The following is a 16,310-nucleotide window of genomic DNA, read 5'->3' as shown; positions in this document are numbered from 1 at the left end:
ACAACCTAAGTTCACCTAATCTAACCTAACATACCCTAACCTTCCAAGAGCCAATAGGAGGTGAGTGCATGCAGAAACTCGTTGCAGAAGTTCTCCCGGCTGCCGGGAGAATAGCCACTGCCTTAGTTTTAACTTGCCAATGAACGTACAGTGTAGACCGCTTATAACGTAAGTCGCCGGAGTCGCGAATATCCGCACTATAACCAACGCAACAGTTTTCAAGGCCCGCACATATGCAAAACATGCGCACCGAGCCGCCACGCGTATGCGACAGTCGAGGAATGCGGCTAGAACGTTTGCATTCAATGTACAGTCGAATCTCGTTAATTCGAACCAAATCAGGCGGCGGCGCCTCTGACCGGCATTGCTCCGGCACCGCCATAGAGTAAAAGCTTAGGAGAGACCCCTCAAGGTTGCGCGTGAACAAAAAAAAAAAAAATCGCGGCGGAAATTTCACCCTCTCTCAAATGGCAAGGTCGCCGATTCCGCGTTGCGCCGGAACATGCGTGTACGTGCCGACGTCTCAGCCACGCTACCGTAGCCACGCGTAGAAAATGGCAGTGAACCCTTTTTCTCATTTATGCCTTCTCTACTTTCTAGTCACGTGTTGACCTTGTACGCTGCGGCTACGGTGAAGCGGGAAGCAGCGCCGCTGTCCCAGGCCAGCCAACGAAACTGCCCATGCTGGCAAACGCCTGCTTCCCGATAACGGCAGAAAACGAAACTTCGGGGAGCTGGCGCTGGGCCGGCGGGCGTGTACGGTGACAGTCGAAGTGAGGGAGCTACGAGGGGAGCCACCGAAGCAGGCGGAGTTGCCAAGGCGAAATCCGCTTCCATGTCGCCCTCCTCCCTCACATTCCACGGTCTCCGCGTGCGCCCTTCGCCGTGCTGTGCCGGCGCCGCCCGCTCCCTGAAGTTTCGTTTACTGCCGTTATCGTGAAGCGCGGGTTGGATGGCGTTGGCAGTTTCGTGGCCCTCGCTCGCTATGCGCGCCGTGATATTTCACGACTCGCACTCAAGATTCTGGTTTCAGCCTCACTGGCTGTTCGTTCGCACCACGTGCCCTTCTCCTCCACTTCGTCTCTCTTTCTTCCTCGAGCACTCCTTGGGGCGCCCGTTTGAGGGGAGCGTTCGCCGTCTCCGTTGATTTCCGTACTCCCAGGCAGCCGCACTGTAACCGGTATTTCGTTTCCCGCAACTGCACTATAAGCGATACGTGTATACATGGAGTGTTATGGGAAAATTAACGGGAGTCTGAAAAGACCTGCACTATATCCGGTCCTGCACTATAAGCGGTTACATTATAAGTGGTCTATACTGTATTACACTTTTTCACCGGTAAAGTGGAGACAAGCGTACACAAACGCACTGGTAGTGCTATCTCACGACATTGACATCAACTATAGTACACATAAATAGTGCAATTACTAAGTTCCACCTTGTTTCTAGCGCAAGGACGTCGGCAGCAACAACAATTAGTTCAAGTTTTTTTCCCCCTTCTCCAACAACAGTGACGCAGCACAGTTTATCAGATGTGGTTGAAATCCTCAGAAGATGTTGCTACCAGTGCTCCGCTAAGGTAACAACGTGCGTCAGAAAGCACGGCTACAGATTGCCGTGGAAAGACCACAATGGGAAGACAGTTTTTGCTACTGCTGAATGAAAGCCACATTTTGATAGGAAGCAGCACATTTTGATAGGAAGCAGTGCAAGTCCTCGCTGGATGGGTAAAATGCGAAAGGGTACGCTTTTTAGAGCGCAGCTCTTGGGCAGCCGTTCCTGCAGCGAGTGTCGGCGTAACCGAGTAAATGAGCACAGTGAAGGATGAAAGACGGTGATGGCGAAGAGGGCATGAGGAAGAAAGCGGCACAGGAGGGTATGGCAAACACGCAGTGCCACGCAAGACGGGCCCTGTGGTGACGAAGGCTACGAGATAGCGCCAGAGTAGCATGCGTCGTTTGGGAGGTCTGTCTGTGGTGGCTGCTGTGAATCGTGCCCACGCATCACCTACGCGCTGCGTCTCGCAATCTCTCCTGATTAGCGAGGCAGTCACGCCACACTTCGCTCTGTTTGCAACGTGCCGCACGAGACAGATTGTCTGCGCCAGCAAATATATCGCAAAATGAAAGCAAGTATAGAGCTGTACTCAAATTTCGCATTAGGAATTATTGTTATTGTCGGTGAATTTTTGTCTTTTACTTTGAATTGGAAAGTAGAGTACCTTTTTTGCCCGCATAAATTTTCTTAATTTTTTTTATTTCATCTCGGGATAACAGGTACAAGGAACATGTTGGGATGCTAAACTTGGCGGGTAACTAAAATATGGTCGCAGGGCCATTTTAATATTTCTACATTTCAACTTCCAAAAACAATTCCCCTATGCTTTTCTTCGCTTCATATGGTAGTGGATAATATAAATCTAGCCCCTTGGTTCCATCTTTTTTTTTATTTGTCAGTAATTTACGCATCATGCACAGACAAATCCCCCAACCCCCCTTTTTTGCGACAATTTTTTTTCTTTAGATTCTATTACAAAAAAAAAAAAAGGTTTCAAAAAGGTCTAAAACCTTCCTTCAGTACCTTTAAAACCTAGATTCTATTAAAAAAGAAAAAAAAAAAACCTAGAAATAGAGCCCTTGGATGTCCACATAACGAAGGCTTATCTAAATAAACATATTAAGTATTTCACTGCACCATCAAACAAACAAGAAATAGAACGGATCATACTGAGCACTCCTATCTCGACAACTTCGGCAACACAGGCTTCTGCCAGCTTGAGGAATGATGATGGATAGAATTTTTCAGGGACAGTGAGCGCCTTTGCACATTCCTCCTTGTCTGAAATGAAAGCAGAATTCTCACATAACTCTTACAGTCACAAATTACCAACTACCAATAAATGTGTCAAGTTTGAATTTTACAATTTGACTCCAAGGTTCTGCAATATCATGGCAGTAGGATGATAGTTTGCACATTTTCAAGTCAGCATTTGTAATTACAATCGAACCTAGATATAACAAACACGGATATAACGAAGGTACTTTCACATTGGATGTGACATCTTTATAATAAAGTTTGATACAAATTATATGTCAATCTAGCACACAATCACTCATGTGGCACTTTTTTGTATAGAAAAAACCAACTAGTTGGTGTAAAGCACATGAACAAGTTAGTTCTTGGCTGCAAGCATTACAACATAAAAAAAACAATTCTTTCACCATCACTATCGAAATGCAGCACGTTGAACAACCCATCAAACAAGGTAGTGCCTACACCAAAGTGGTCGTGTGTGGAAAAAAAACTGAAATCGACCCACAGAGTATGCAGGGGTACAATTTACTCGTAGCACAATGTCAGTTTTTTCTTGCCACCCTTGGACAGAATTGGCAAAAGCAAGTTGCATATACAAATGCGTGCACAGTGAATGAAGGGGACAATTTCCCAACTACTGGTCTCCGATGAGAAAGCAGGTCCTAAGCCAACAATGCTTAAAGTTTTGCACCAAGCATTCTTTTGCGTCAGCAAACCAGCAAGTGCTTTGATGTTCTTACTGAAATTGGTGCCCATCATGCTCAATGACATGGCTTTGCCAAGCTTTAAATGCCAGTGCACCCGATGTCCACTGCCAACCATAAAAATTCATAAAAATCCTACACACATGGCAGGAAAGAGCAGAATAGCATGAATTTTTAAATTTAAGTTCGCCCTGAGCAGACACTTTTTCCGGGATACATAAGCACTTTATATTTGATGATTCACCTTTAAACGCAGCACATAAGCAGCAGCAAACTAGGAACAGCAGACTGAAGTCAACGCTGTTTTTAGATCAGTGACATTTTTCAGCAACATTGCTGTTCTCAATTTCGCCTGCTTCAAGAACTTTCCAAATAATCTCACCCGAAGCAAGTACCCCTCTGGTGTATGGCGTCTTGCATTACCACAACATGGTGGCACGGGTACCACCACAATTTTTTGTTGTATGCATGTTGTTATGCAATCTTGCAATTTTTCATGAAAATTGATACAACATTCGTAAAATAGTAGAACGAGCCCAAATTCGAAAACTTTACGAAGAATTCGAGAGCGTTGGCAGGTACGTGATGTTCACATTTTCAAACGATTTGCTGCTAAGACGATCGCACATAAATTACGTTACGAAACCTATAATGCAAATTAAATGTGAGCAGTGCTCATGTATGGCAATTCTCGTATGTACAGTTGGCCACAAAAGTGTCCAGGACACGGAATCTGCAAGAAAAGTCGAATTTCCATAAAGCCTGGACATAGTCCCGAATGGAAAGCTTCAATTTGTAGTACTTGTGACATACACAGTGACCTATTAACGTGCCATGCTTCAATGGAGCAGAAATTCACATTGGCCATGGAAACCATGTCTCGTGAGCTTATGTGGACAACTGATATACATGATACATGCATGATATTTGTTGTGCTTACAAGTACATGGTCATTAATGTCTCTCAGCTGCTGGCAGGCAGTGTAATAAAATGCCAAGCAAGTCCCACTTCCTTTGAAACTTAAATCAACAGTGTTATTTCTAAGCAACATAAGGTCTTGAGCACATAATGCCAGTAATGTTGCCAGTGCATGATTTGTACATAAGCTGAGATACTAGCAAGGTGAAGTACACTGAAATACTTTGCCTTTTGTCTCCTGTACGAGGTATGTGTGCAGGATGAGCAGGGCCCTGAGCACTCGCAGGGCCGTCGAGACGTGCGGTGGACTCGCCTTGACATCATGGAGGCAACTTAGGTATTGCTTGACGAAAGGTCCAAGGCCCAGGATTGCCGTGATCGCAGCCACGAATGGTTGCCGACTAGAGGCTCCTTGAATGAACTGCTCTGCGGCATGCAGTCTCAGCAGGATCGCTTGCATGCAGGAGGTAAGGCACATGAACTCCCCTATACCAGGCTGACATTCCTGCCACCGGATGCTCTTGGGAAGCTTAATGTGCAGTATCGGACTGTTCCCATCCGTGACACACAGGCTCAGGGCCGACACCTGATCCACGACACTCAGCAAGGCAGTTACGTGGTGGTAAAGAGAAACCTCGAAGGCAAACAGGGCTTCGTCCACAACATTCCTCCATTCGGCGACAAGGCTGAAGTTCTTGCCTAGCTTGAAGCTCATCTTGTGCTGTTCCAGGAGGATGTCGACGACGAATGGCACGCTGGCTCGCAGACGCGTGGGAGTACGCCGGAGGAGTGCGGAAATTGCAGGCAAGATGCAGTGGCGCAGTCGCGCCAGCCACGGTTCGCTCTTCATTGTGGTAGCGCACCAATTGGCAGCAGTGTAGTGCTTCTCGGTGACCGCAGTGACCTCGTTCTTGAGGCAAAGGAACTGCATTGCATGGAGCAGCAGCTCAAAGGCAATGGCTTGGTTGGCCTGAACTTTTAGCTGGCGAATTTCAAGTGCAGTGTTCCACAGCTGCACATATGCATTGGCAATCACTATGGCAGTTTTGGAGCTCTGGCAGTCCATAGTTTTGAGCAGGGACAGCATTATTTCTGCTGCTGTAGAGGCCTGCAGAAATTGTTCCTGAAGCCAGAAGAGGGGGAGGGACAAAAAAAAAATCTAAGTTTGCAATTGACTCGTAGCTGAAATGCACCTATGCCCATGATAACATTTGGCTTTAAAGGTCACTACTCCTGTCATAGACGCAATTTTACTGCCAAATAGTATTCCAAGTGCAGTCAATAAGTAATGCTGGTGCACATGTCAGTTCTGGTCTCACTGAATAGTTTAACCCATATACATCAGATGTCATTGCACTAACTTATACCAGAAGTTTCTTTAGTTACCAATAAGTTCACTTGCAATTGCACAAAAATGTTGTAAGGTGTTTCATTTAAGACGAGTTGTAATTGTTCGATATTCTGAATAAAAGCATGCTGATCTAACCTAAAATTTGACAGCCAAGCTGTACTTTATAAGGCTGGAAAAAAAAATTATGGGGTGTTACGTGCGAAAAACACGATCTGATTATGAGGCACGCCGCAGCGGGGTGGTCTCTGGAATAATTTGGACCACCTGAGGTTCTTTAACGTGAACCTAAATCTAAGTACACGGGTGTTTTCGTATTTGGCCCCCATCGAAATGCGGCCAATGTGGCCAGGATTCGATCCCGCACCCTTGGGCTTAGCAGCCCAACACCACAGCCACTAAGCAACTACGGTGGGTCAAAGCTGGAAAAAAAAAAAGGGGGGGGGGGGGGGGGTTTCAGTGAACATGGGCAATAGCTTTATCAGGATTCCTATTAAGTTAACAGGCCTTGAGCACTACCTGGCTCCACTTCTGCAACATGTGATCTAAAGCAAGTACAGTAGAATCTCTAATTCGAACTCCAAGAGGCCGGAAATTTATTTGAATAAAACGCAGTTCGAAGTAAGGAGAGCCTCTTTAAATATAGTGCCTGATCAATTGTGCGGTATAGCACATGACGTCAGTGGACGACGACATGTGCTGGAATAAACCTGGGTTCCATGTAAAGGCCAAGTGCGATAAGATCTCGCTGTTTACTGTGGGTGCGAGGAAATATATGTGTGAAGTTGAGCCAAGAAGGATGGCGGCTTGATGCACGCCGTCCTCCCGCATGCCCAATTCAAGCGTGCTGGAAGTGAAAAAAATGGGTGATGGGCGTAGGTGAGTATACGGTAACATTCAAAAGCACGCGCTAAGTTCTCCTTCCTGCTCCTTTTAAGCCGGATAGGAAAGGAAGGCGTGCGCCACTCTTCTGCTTGCTTCGGTTCAGTGTCCCTGGGCGTATTACCTCGCAGTTTTTAAGACACGAGATATTAGGACATTACGGCAGCTAGCGACATATCGAACCTTCACATTTGGTTCAGGTTTGTCTAAAAAACGGTCCATGGGAGAAATTTTGTTCGAAAATACCAGTGCACGATTTTTGGGGTTTAAATTTTCTGGCAGTTTTTCTCTTCAAATACATAGGATTTTGCTGGTACCAACAGAGCAGTTTGAATGAAGAGATTTCGAATGATCCACCAGCATGAATGTGTTGCCGAGAAATAGCGCTTTTATTTCTACTGAACTATCTTTGAGAATTAGTCTTCACTGAAACATATGGTATATGATAATTTGTACTTATTGTTTCATGCACATCCACAGAGTGGCGATTAGTATCACGGAAGTTTTCAATGCTGATCAATCCCAAATACTTGGAAAACTACATTGATTCAGATAGCAGTGGCTTCAATTACAGTGAAAAGTGGCCCTGTTGCGCTGCTCAGCGGCTAATTACTTCAACTCTACTCTAATTGGTCCAATTAGCATTGAAAGATTCAATGCGGTACATAACACTCAGCATTTAATATCCATGACTTGCAATCCCCAGTAAGGTCGACTCGGTGCTAAACTATGAAAGAGGGAAAGCTGCACAACTTTCATACAAGATAGCCTCACATGATGCATGGTGGTCAGTGATTTTTCATCACACATTTGCCATCAGACATGCTGCCTATAATCAAGGCAAATCATTTTCATATAATGTTTCACAGCATACAATATCACTATAATAACATCAAAATGAAGCCATTGTACACAATGCATGAACATACGCTCCTTATAAAATCCCAATCTACTCAAGATAATTTTGATTTGAAAGCAGAGTTACTGCAAACAATTATTAATGTTCTGCTTTGCTTGCCATGGCTTCAAATGCGTTCTTAAAGAGCTGATGAATTCAAATCAAGCTTTCCCGCGATTTAGAACTTTTGCTATCTAAAAAAAATATATATAGCATACTTCGCCAAAAGTGGCGGAGAGAGGAGATTTATAAAGCATTAGATAGCCAAAACATGACCTTATTAGGTGATGACTTGCATGTTCGTGAAGCAGCCAACTACTTCAGAAAAACTTCACAATTCGAGGAAGGCAAAGCTATTTTGGAATGTTCCAACTGGCTCTTTGACATTTTGGAAAAAAACAATTATGGAAATACACTTAATGCCTCTATATTTAATCACAGTTTCATCCAGGGTAATTTTATGAAGTGTCAGATAATTAAAATGAAAATTAATTGTCTCAAGAAGCTTCAATTGCCATAGCTGAGCTGCTACGACTAGTACTCCACTGATGGATCTGAGCATTTTTTTACCCACATCTTTCTTTGAGTAAAGTAAATTAAGCACGCTACATACCTCTCTTAGGAGCAAGGCAAACACATGGTACAAAACGTTGAGATGGTCAGTAATGTCACTCAGTCGCAAGATATTCTTAAGAGTATGCAAGCCCAGTTCTATAGTTTCCAAGATTTCTTCTGGGACCTTGCGTGGGGCACCAGCATTCTGCAATTTGATGACATGCGAGAACAAAGCTTTGATATAATCGCCACACTTCTTCGGGTCACTGGTTGTGGAAGTTATGTAGGCCTGAAAAAAGAAAAAAAAGGGTGAAAGTTAACTAGCAAAAAAGCAACTGAACTGTGGGGCAAACAAAACTTTAAAGATTTCTTACTTTTACATCATTTAAAAGCCCATCAAGGTTTCCGGCCTTCAGCTTCTTGATGACTTGCTCAGCCATTTCACCTTCAAGAGCTGCACAGACCTGCACAACATAGTTAAACATATAAGTGAATGCTAGCAGTGTGCTGAACCATATTAACATTAATAACCAGATGAATTTGACTAGTGGCCAATGCATAGCTGGTTTTCAATGCCACTAATGGCATTAGCTAGTCACAAATGGGAACAGGAGAGCCTTCCAGCTAGGCCAATACAGTCTGGTTAAACATTCTTGCGGTAAACGGTAATTTTGGTTAGCTTGTTAAGCCCACATCATAAGTTCCACTTTTACAAATTTGAAGAAACCTCAAGGAAGTGTTCCTTTTCTAAAAGCAACTGAAATTTAGGATAGTTGATGCAGATTCATTGTCATATCTGAGGTGCCAAGCAGCGCCATTACTTGTCCGAGTGTCACTGTCCATCTTCTTCCTACTGTGTTCTGCTTGGTACCCAAGACATCACAATGTTACTCATGTAGAAGTTCATCCGGGTAAAGTGTACATATGTAAACTGCTATAGAAATATATGAATATTGTGTTCACATTATCTTTTACCAAGTGACTTTTCACTTCATTCTAAAGTGAAAAAGCAAAAAAAAGCAAGGTAAAATAGAATGTGTGCTTCGCACACTCGCCAACATTTTTTCTGTTTTTCAAACTTATGCTAATGGTATATACAATATTAGTTGTAAAACAAAAATATGGGAGCGGACATAGAAAGAAAAATTGCAGGACAGGTGATGATGTACAGATATTCTGGTAGGCTGGTGACAAATGCCAGTCATTTAACATATTGGAGAGCACAAGTAAGGTTCTGTAGCATTCCAGAATGACTCAGGACTTGCACTGTTCCTGGAGCCCCATGCTTGTGACCTGGGAAAACTCGCTTTCTGCAGATGAGAATATATATTCCGGCAGCTCTCTGCAATTAACCTACTTGTACTCTGCCCAGGCAACTTGAATAGGAAGTGTTGCTTTGTATACTTCTGACAGTACTGTTTATTAAGCTGGTGAAACAATGTTCAGGGAATTTCAGAGGTGTTCTTAAAAGCATCAGGCACCAGAAGACCATTCTGCCGATACATATCCCACAACTTCCTAGTTTTGTGGCTAAGATGCTTTGCGAAACAGGCACATTATGCATACATACGACTACTAAGGTTCAGTTTTTCTGGCACGAGGTCTCATATTTGGTGCTTGCATATTATTTGTGCCAAAAGTTTTACAAAATTAGCAAGAAATTGAGTATAATGCTTTCAGTATCCCTGAAATTTCAAAAATGTTCTAAAGAAAATTGCTCACTGAGCAAGCAGTCCAACGTGGCTAAAATCAGTGCATCAAACCGAAACTGAACGAAAGAACGAGAAAATTGTGTGAACTGGAATGTTACAACATTTTTCACTCAAGAACAAAAGCAGAAAGAAAACAGCTTTCTGATCAGGTAGGCCACCTTCCCTTGAGCTTTTGATCCATGCCTTGCATGTAATTTTAGAAGTGGCAGCACCATAAGTGTGGTTTTCAATGTGTTGCAACTTGAGGCAGTCGTATTACTGATACATTCATGAGCATTTGAAGTTGACGAGTCTTACTTCAGTGGTGGTTGGAGACCAATATATGTCACACTGGTATGTAAACAGGTGCAATAGAAATGATGTATTTCTTCAAACGCATTGCTTCTGAAGTGTTTTGCTGCAATAAGACTTAACAGCGGAGCTGTTACAGGTCGAGGCTGCACCGTCCGTCTGCCGGTGTCACGCAGGTCACGTGACCAGCAGAGGAGGAGAGGTGTGCTGAGGGAGGACGCGACCAATGAGACGCCGCGCTGGGTGCGAGGAGGAGAGGCAATGGGTATAAGAACGTGTTTCTGTGAAGTGCGCCTTTCGGATAACATGCAACGCGCAGAGCTGCTGCTGACGCCGTCTGCGTTTCCCCGCGTTTGCGCCTAACGCACGCGGTGTCCATGACTACAGCCAATGCCTCTGGTGGTGGCTCTGCAGGTTTCGACCAGAGAAGTGGACACTCGTCGAGTAGCGTCGGAAGTTGCTGCCTCTTCTCACCTCGCAACGTTTCAATATAATATAAGTTCGTGTTGTAGATCTGTGTTTACTTGTGTTGACGCAATTGCATCACGTGCAAGACCTGCACATGTAACACTCGGGTACACAGCTTCGCTCTTCGACCACCTTCACGGAGTGGAAGGGCGGTATAATTTTTTTAACATGCAGCCTGAAAAACAGCCTGCATACTTTTGTCGAGTCTTTCCGTGCAGCTCAGGAGCACAGTCCAGTTTTTGTAGAAAACTAATTTTTGCTTGCAATTATTCTTAACGCTATGCAAATGAATATAAACCAGTTAAACATTTGAACCATTATTTTTTTCGTTCTGGCATTGAACTGGAACTGAACCAATTTTTTGCTGAACCGGATAATAGAACTGCACTGGGCAGTCAGCATTATGTGTTTCCTTTCTTGTGCTATTTACCCATTCAAATGATTTAACCTGGAGTAAATTTATATATACAGCTACATTATTCTTTTGCAATGATGAACTTTTGCAGTTTCATATTGAACTGAATGCTCAAGGGACTGACAACTGGCCAGAATGTATTGCAAGACATTGATGGAAATGAAATAACCATGATTTATAGTAATAGAACCGAGCACGCTGCTTGCAACTTAAGTAGAAATTTTAAATTTGCAAAGAAAGGCTCAAAACCCAGTAAGTGAAGCGAACTGGTGGTGAAAGCTTTGGTACTTCGGATGTAGTATACGAGATTACTGTAGGCAAGTCGGCTGTTATTCAGTACTGCATACTTATTCCTTAAAATTGCAGTTCATATATTATTAGGCTTTGGCACTTTATCCTCTGCATATTACGAAATAAAGAAAGCCCATGCTAACAAACGGCCCTCATGTCCTTCAATGCATGGCGGTGCACATGATTGCTGTTGACGCACACTAAATTCTGAGCACGCAAGCAAGCTAAAGTCCTTGTTCCAACACGCTCAGGTCTTCCGAGAAACAACATGCTTCAGAAATCAAAGCGCACGCGTGGCAACGGCAACCTGCTGAACAGCGTATCACGTGTAAAAGCGTCATATCATTTTAGAGGCTTGGCTAGAACACTTGACTTGTTAATGACCAAAGCTGTTGGACAGGAAACCACGTAGCTATTGTGGTTCACTTAAGAAAACATGAATCGGTAGGAACATCAGCTTAATAAACAAAATAATACCTTCTCACAGTTACGACCGCATTTGTCATCTGCCTTCCACCAATGACAGCGTATAATCGCTATGGCGCTCACCTATCACTGTTTCCAGCATGCTTCCAGTGAATGACTACCTCCTTACTTCTGGTAGAAAAATTGTGATAAAATATGCTCCACGGTGTTCGCGTTACAACTGCCGGATTCAACGCTGACCGGTAAGCTTTCCACTGCACTAAAAAAAAATGGGTAACATAAAAATTGGTTGTCAGTGCCTTTAAACTAAGCTCAACAAGTGCAACAGTTCAAATGCTGGGTTCCGCTGCTACACACATTGCACGTACACACACAGGCCATAAGTGCACACATATATATATGCACACAGGCCTGCATAATGTAAGAAAAGAGTTTAGGAATAAGCAGGTTATGTGAAACTATATCAAACAAACGAGGTTTGTTTTTAATGGCATGTTACAGGCCTCCCATGAACAAAGAAACCCATGCTGGCAGGCACTAACCTTGTGATAAAAAAGAGACAGCTGCTCAAACATGACTTTCTTGTTTTTGCAAACGGGGACAAGAGGGCCACGGGGCGATAATTTCCCATGTTCATGCTGCCACTTTCATGGACTGGCAGAACTATTGCATTCTTTCCAACATGAATGAAATACGCAATGCACTAAAAAAAATAATAATAAAGAAAGGAACTGGTTCCGAAACGAACTGTTCTAGTACGCAGGGAAGATTCATGTTGCCAAAGTCGCCATAACACACGCAAAGGTAAGTGAGTTTCTCAAAGGGGTACCGGGGGGATCGAATCTGGAAACAGGGCTGTTCGTGGATTGGGGCTGCCGAGGCCGGAGCATGCCAGGGGGTGTGCGGATACAAAATGTGCTACCAGCGACAGCAGAGTTAATTGAGTTTATACACCCCTGGCACACGCAGGCGTCCGGCGAGCCCCAACCCACGGACCAGTCCGGGTTCCAGCTTTGGGGTGTCTTCGTTGCCCCCTTGGGTACGGATTGCTGGAGAGTGCGGTTGTCATAGTGGGTATCTCGAAACACACAATATGAATCGAGGGCATTTGGATGGCTTCGGGTTACGTTAAAAACACATGCGCCTTAAAATTTGACGTTTAAGCAAGCTGTCGCTGCTACTGCTTATGATCGCGTCGGCAAAAACGGCTCGAAATTTCGCTTGCGTCGCAATATTGTAACGGATAAATCCAGGTAAGCAATACGTTTACTCAGTCCTAAGTTCTGCTAGCAGAATTCTACAATCAGAGTGACGTTGTCATGTATGGCTACGATAAACGTACATTTTAGCGAAAACACGTTAGGCACAGCATTGGCACAGCACTGATAAATGGAGAGACATGGCTTGCCTCTAATCCTCCCTGCAATAGACGAGACACTGCTGTTCAGAAAAGCAGCCTGCACAGTAAGGACTTCATGACTGCAGGAGCGCGGATTATACAAGAACTTGAGTTGAGCCTTTGCGAAGGGTTTTGAATAACGGCGGCGACGGCGACCTGAGTTCTGAGGCGACTACCACGACGTGCTGCGACGCTCGAGAAATGAAGTGAAAGTAATGAAAGGCTTGCAGCAGCTCTCGCAGCGCATTTGAACCAAAAGAATGAAAACTTTCAGCAGAATTGATTTACATAATAATTGTGCAAACAAAAATAGTGTAAGATAAATAACGCACACACCTATTTCTTGTTGTTCTTTGCATAATATTTTTACTAAAATTCAGCTTCAAAATCCCGTAACTAGCGCCACGCTAGCAAGCTCGGAAAGGCTTTGTTTCGCGTCGAGCAGACTGCTGTCGAATGGCTTCGTATGCATGAGTTCTACGTTCGAATGTGATCGCCGCTACGTTTGGTAGGAATTAGCGGCGTCTCTGTGAAAAGGGCATTACGCATTACATTAAGCATGACTGATAAAGATGGGTACATCGAGAATGTTGGGTTTCTATATCGCACAATGGGTAAGCTGCATCGTTGTAGAAACATGCAAGCGAGCTACTGACGCTTTCACCAAGCATTCTTACCTGTCTCTTAAGGGTGTTAATATCTTTCTGGTCCGTCGTATCAGTTTTTTTATGCAATTGTATCTTTCTCTTTTTCTCAAAAGTGGAGAGAGATCCAAGCAAGCGAAGGGTGAAGCCCGTTGAAAATCACCTGCAACTGCTTGATTTCGCCGACTTGGGTGACAGTTCGGATGACAGCGACTTCCAAATCGATGACCATGAGAAAGGTTAGTTGTGATTGAGTTTCCTTGCTTATGTAATTATGACGTTAATCCGACCAGGCAAAAAACGAATAAGCTTGCCGCGCAGCTCAGCGCCTGGTTCAAGCGAGATCATTTACAAAAGTTGCTGAGGGAATAACTTGAATTGCCAATTAAAACAGCCACAATTAACTTCACTTACTTAATCAAAGATTCTACTGAGTAGCTTTATAATGTAAGCGAGGTCATTTTGCTTGTTATAAGGACTTTTGTGTTTTGTTTGCTTGTCAGGATGTCAGGTCGCTTGAAGTTTAGGTTCCGAATGAAAGGCCACAAAGGAAACTTTTGCGATATAAGTTACCGTGGCCATTGGTTACAGTAGTACCGCGTGCAATTTGGAATGGTTTACGATCGGTTTGACTGCCAGCATTTCCATTTTTTTCGGAGAATCTAGGCACAAGTTGCGTAACTGTGAAGAGCTTCCCATACTCTACACATGATAATGGTGACTTTTTTTTATGATATGCTCGCATAGTTTTATTTCATAGGTAAGTTTCCAAACGTCCGTTCGTACCTGGTGGCAGACCCTGTTTATAAACGTACGGATGTTGAAATATTTAACCAAGTTTCGGTTGGCAAAGGAAGGCTGAATGCAATGCAATTGTTTATTCAAGCTAGTTGTTTTACAGCACCTCAGAATTTTTTTTTTTTTCACGGACTATATTACACAGCTTGTTGCACATAAAGCTCATGGAGTTCATTGTTACCTCTACAGATTTTTCTTTCTTTTTTTTTTTTTTTTAGTGTCATCTTGCACTAAATTCTCAGAACAGCACTCACATATTTATGCTTTGCAGATCTGGAATCTGACGATCAAGGGGATTCCTCAGAAAATTTGGATGATGAAGACGACGAGGAGTCATCTGGAGCAGCTTCGGAAGCAGAACAAAAATTTTCTCCGCCCGAGGTGGCTAATGGCGTTGCAGAGCCGGATGAAACAAAGAAAGTTCCCAAGCTCATTGTTGGTGACCTCATTGAGAGGGCAAGGCAAAGACAAAGTCAAGCACGACAGAGAGTAAGTGAACAAGAGATGTTGGTAAGCCAGTTTAGCAGGTGTTTACCTCGATCTTACATAGCTCTGTGAGTACAGTTGAACCTCTCTGTAACTGAGTAACATCCGACAAGAAAAGACCTTCATTATATCGGATATTTGTTATGAGCATATATTTGTGACTTGTGTTATCAGCGAGAAACATCCTAGATTTACTGCATTATATTTGATAATTTGTTACATCTGTGTTTGTTATATCGAGATTTGTCTGTAAATAAGATTCTGTTAATGGTGGAAAAAACGTGAAACACATAGAAATGGACACTAGAAGGAGCCAGACGACATAAGCATTTGTGTCATTAGGTTTACTCATTTTTGTACTGTTATTCTACTATAAATTCATACTAACTTGCTCACTTTTCAGTTTTATCAAGATGGTGTAGGTCTCCCTCCTAATTCATTGATCCAGATACTGAACTACTCCTTTGTTTAATATAGAGTGCACAGCACATATTAGCGCACCAAGTTGAAATGATGGTGCATAGAATTGGGAAATAAAAAAGAAAGTTAGGCATTCACCAGAATTCAGCATGGAGCGCTAAAGAAGCCTATGCAGGTTTCTTGGAAAAAAAAGCGTTACACTTGAATTCGTCCTGGTTCAGGGATTTAACTCTACAACTGCTCCTCTGAGCTAGTCATCTTATTAAATCGTCTAACTAGTGGGCTAACACTTGGTGTCACAAAAGCAAGCTATTTGACTAGGGAAACGAGAACTGCAGAAATTTGTTTTAACTTCATGATACATTTAGCTTGATACCATTTTTTCCTTTATCCTCTGTAGTAGCTCGGCTGTGGTATTTAGCTTTGGGTCGTTAAACCCCACAATTTAATTGAATTTTCCCTTTCATGAAATACTACCACATTATGGGTTTCTGCAGATTTTATTCTACTAAATGCAAAATTATGAGGGTGTAATTTGTGTAATACTCTCGACGCTCAAATGTTTTACATCTGTCCATGTAGAGTAAGGCAGTCTTCAATTGCCACTTCACTTGTGAAGATGACAGCAGTGTTTATAACTTTCTTTTTTTAACAATATTGTCAGTTCACGGCGCAAAAGTGTATTTTTAGTGACAAGTCACTAAGTGATGATGATAATGACTTAATCGGAATTTTGCCTTTTTGTGTTTTAACTTTGTGTTTTAACTTTTGTGTTTAATTATTTTGTTCCTAGACGCCTTATATATAATTTTTATTTAAGCAATGACGAGTAAATTAGTGT

At 43.1% G+C, this 16,310-nt stretch overlaps 2 protein-coding genes across 4 annotated transcripts in view; one reads left to right on the top strand and one right to left on the bottom strand.

Annotated features, from left to right (window-relative positions):
- LOC119455692 (uncharacterized) overlaps positions 1 to 13,324 on the bottom strand; it is a 101,370-nt gene extending 88,046 nt beyond the window's left edge. The window contains exons 1-5 of the mRNA XM_049668957.1: positions 13,131 to 13,324; positions 8,494 to 8,583; positions 8,178 to 8,408; positions 4,660 to 5,559; positions 2,728 to 2,833 (exon numbers count right to left, since the gene is read on the bottom strand). Of these exons, the coding sequence (XP_049524914.1) occupies positions 2,728 to 2,833; positions 4,660 to 5,559; positions 8,178 to 8,408; positions 8,494 to 8,559 (1,303 nt within the window). The 5' untranslated portion in view covers positions 8,560 to 8,583; positions 13,131 to 13,324. The remainder of the gene's footprint in view (positions 1 to 2,727; positions 2,834 to 4,659; positions 5,560 to 8,177; positions 8,409 to 8,493; positions 8,584 to 13,130) is intronic.
- A 237-nt stretch (positions 13,325 to 13,561) lies between these two features.
- Positions 13,562 to 16,310, top strand: part of LOC119455687 (PHD finger protein 14-like) — a 64,716-nt gene continuing 61,967 nt past the window's right edge. For 2 of the 3 annotated variants that reach the window (XR_005193007.2, XM_037717110.2), the window contains exons 1-3: positions 13,563 to 13,735; positions 13,882 to 14,004; positions 14,835 to 15,052. Coding sequence is in view for 2 of the 3 variants with exons in the window: in XM_037717110.2 (XP_037573038.1) it covers positions 13,681 to 13,735; positions 13,882 to 14,004; positions 14,835 to 15,052 (396 nt within the window). In the remaining variant the exon portion in view is untranslated. Of the gene's footprint in view, positions 13,736 to 13,881; positions 14,005 to 14,834; positions 15,053 to 16,310 lie in introns of all 3 variants that reach the window. The other variant, XM_037717111.2, reaches the window with a different exon arrangement.

This window comes from Dermacentor silvarum, chromosome 6 (genome assembly GCF_013339745.2).
Source record: "Dermacentor silvarum isolate Dsil-2018 chromosome 6, BIME_Dsil_1.4, whole genome shotgun sequence".
NCBI lineage: Eukaryota > Metazoa > Arthropoda > Arachnida > Ixodida > Ixodidae > Dermacentor > Dermacentor silvarum.
Note: the sequence above shows the minus strand (reverse complement) of the source record. Positions and strands in the feature narration are given on the sequence as shown.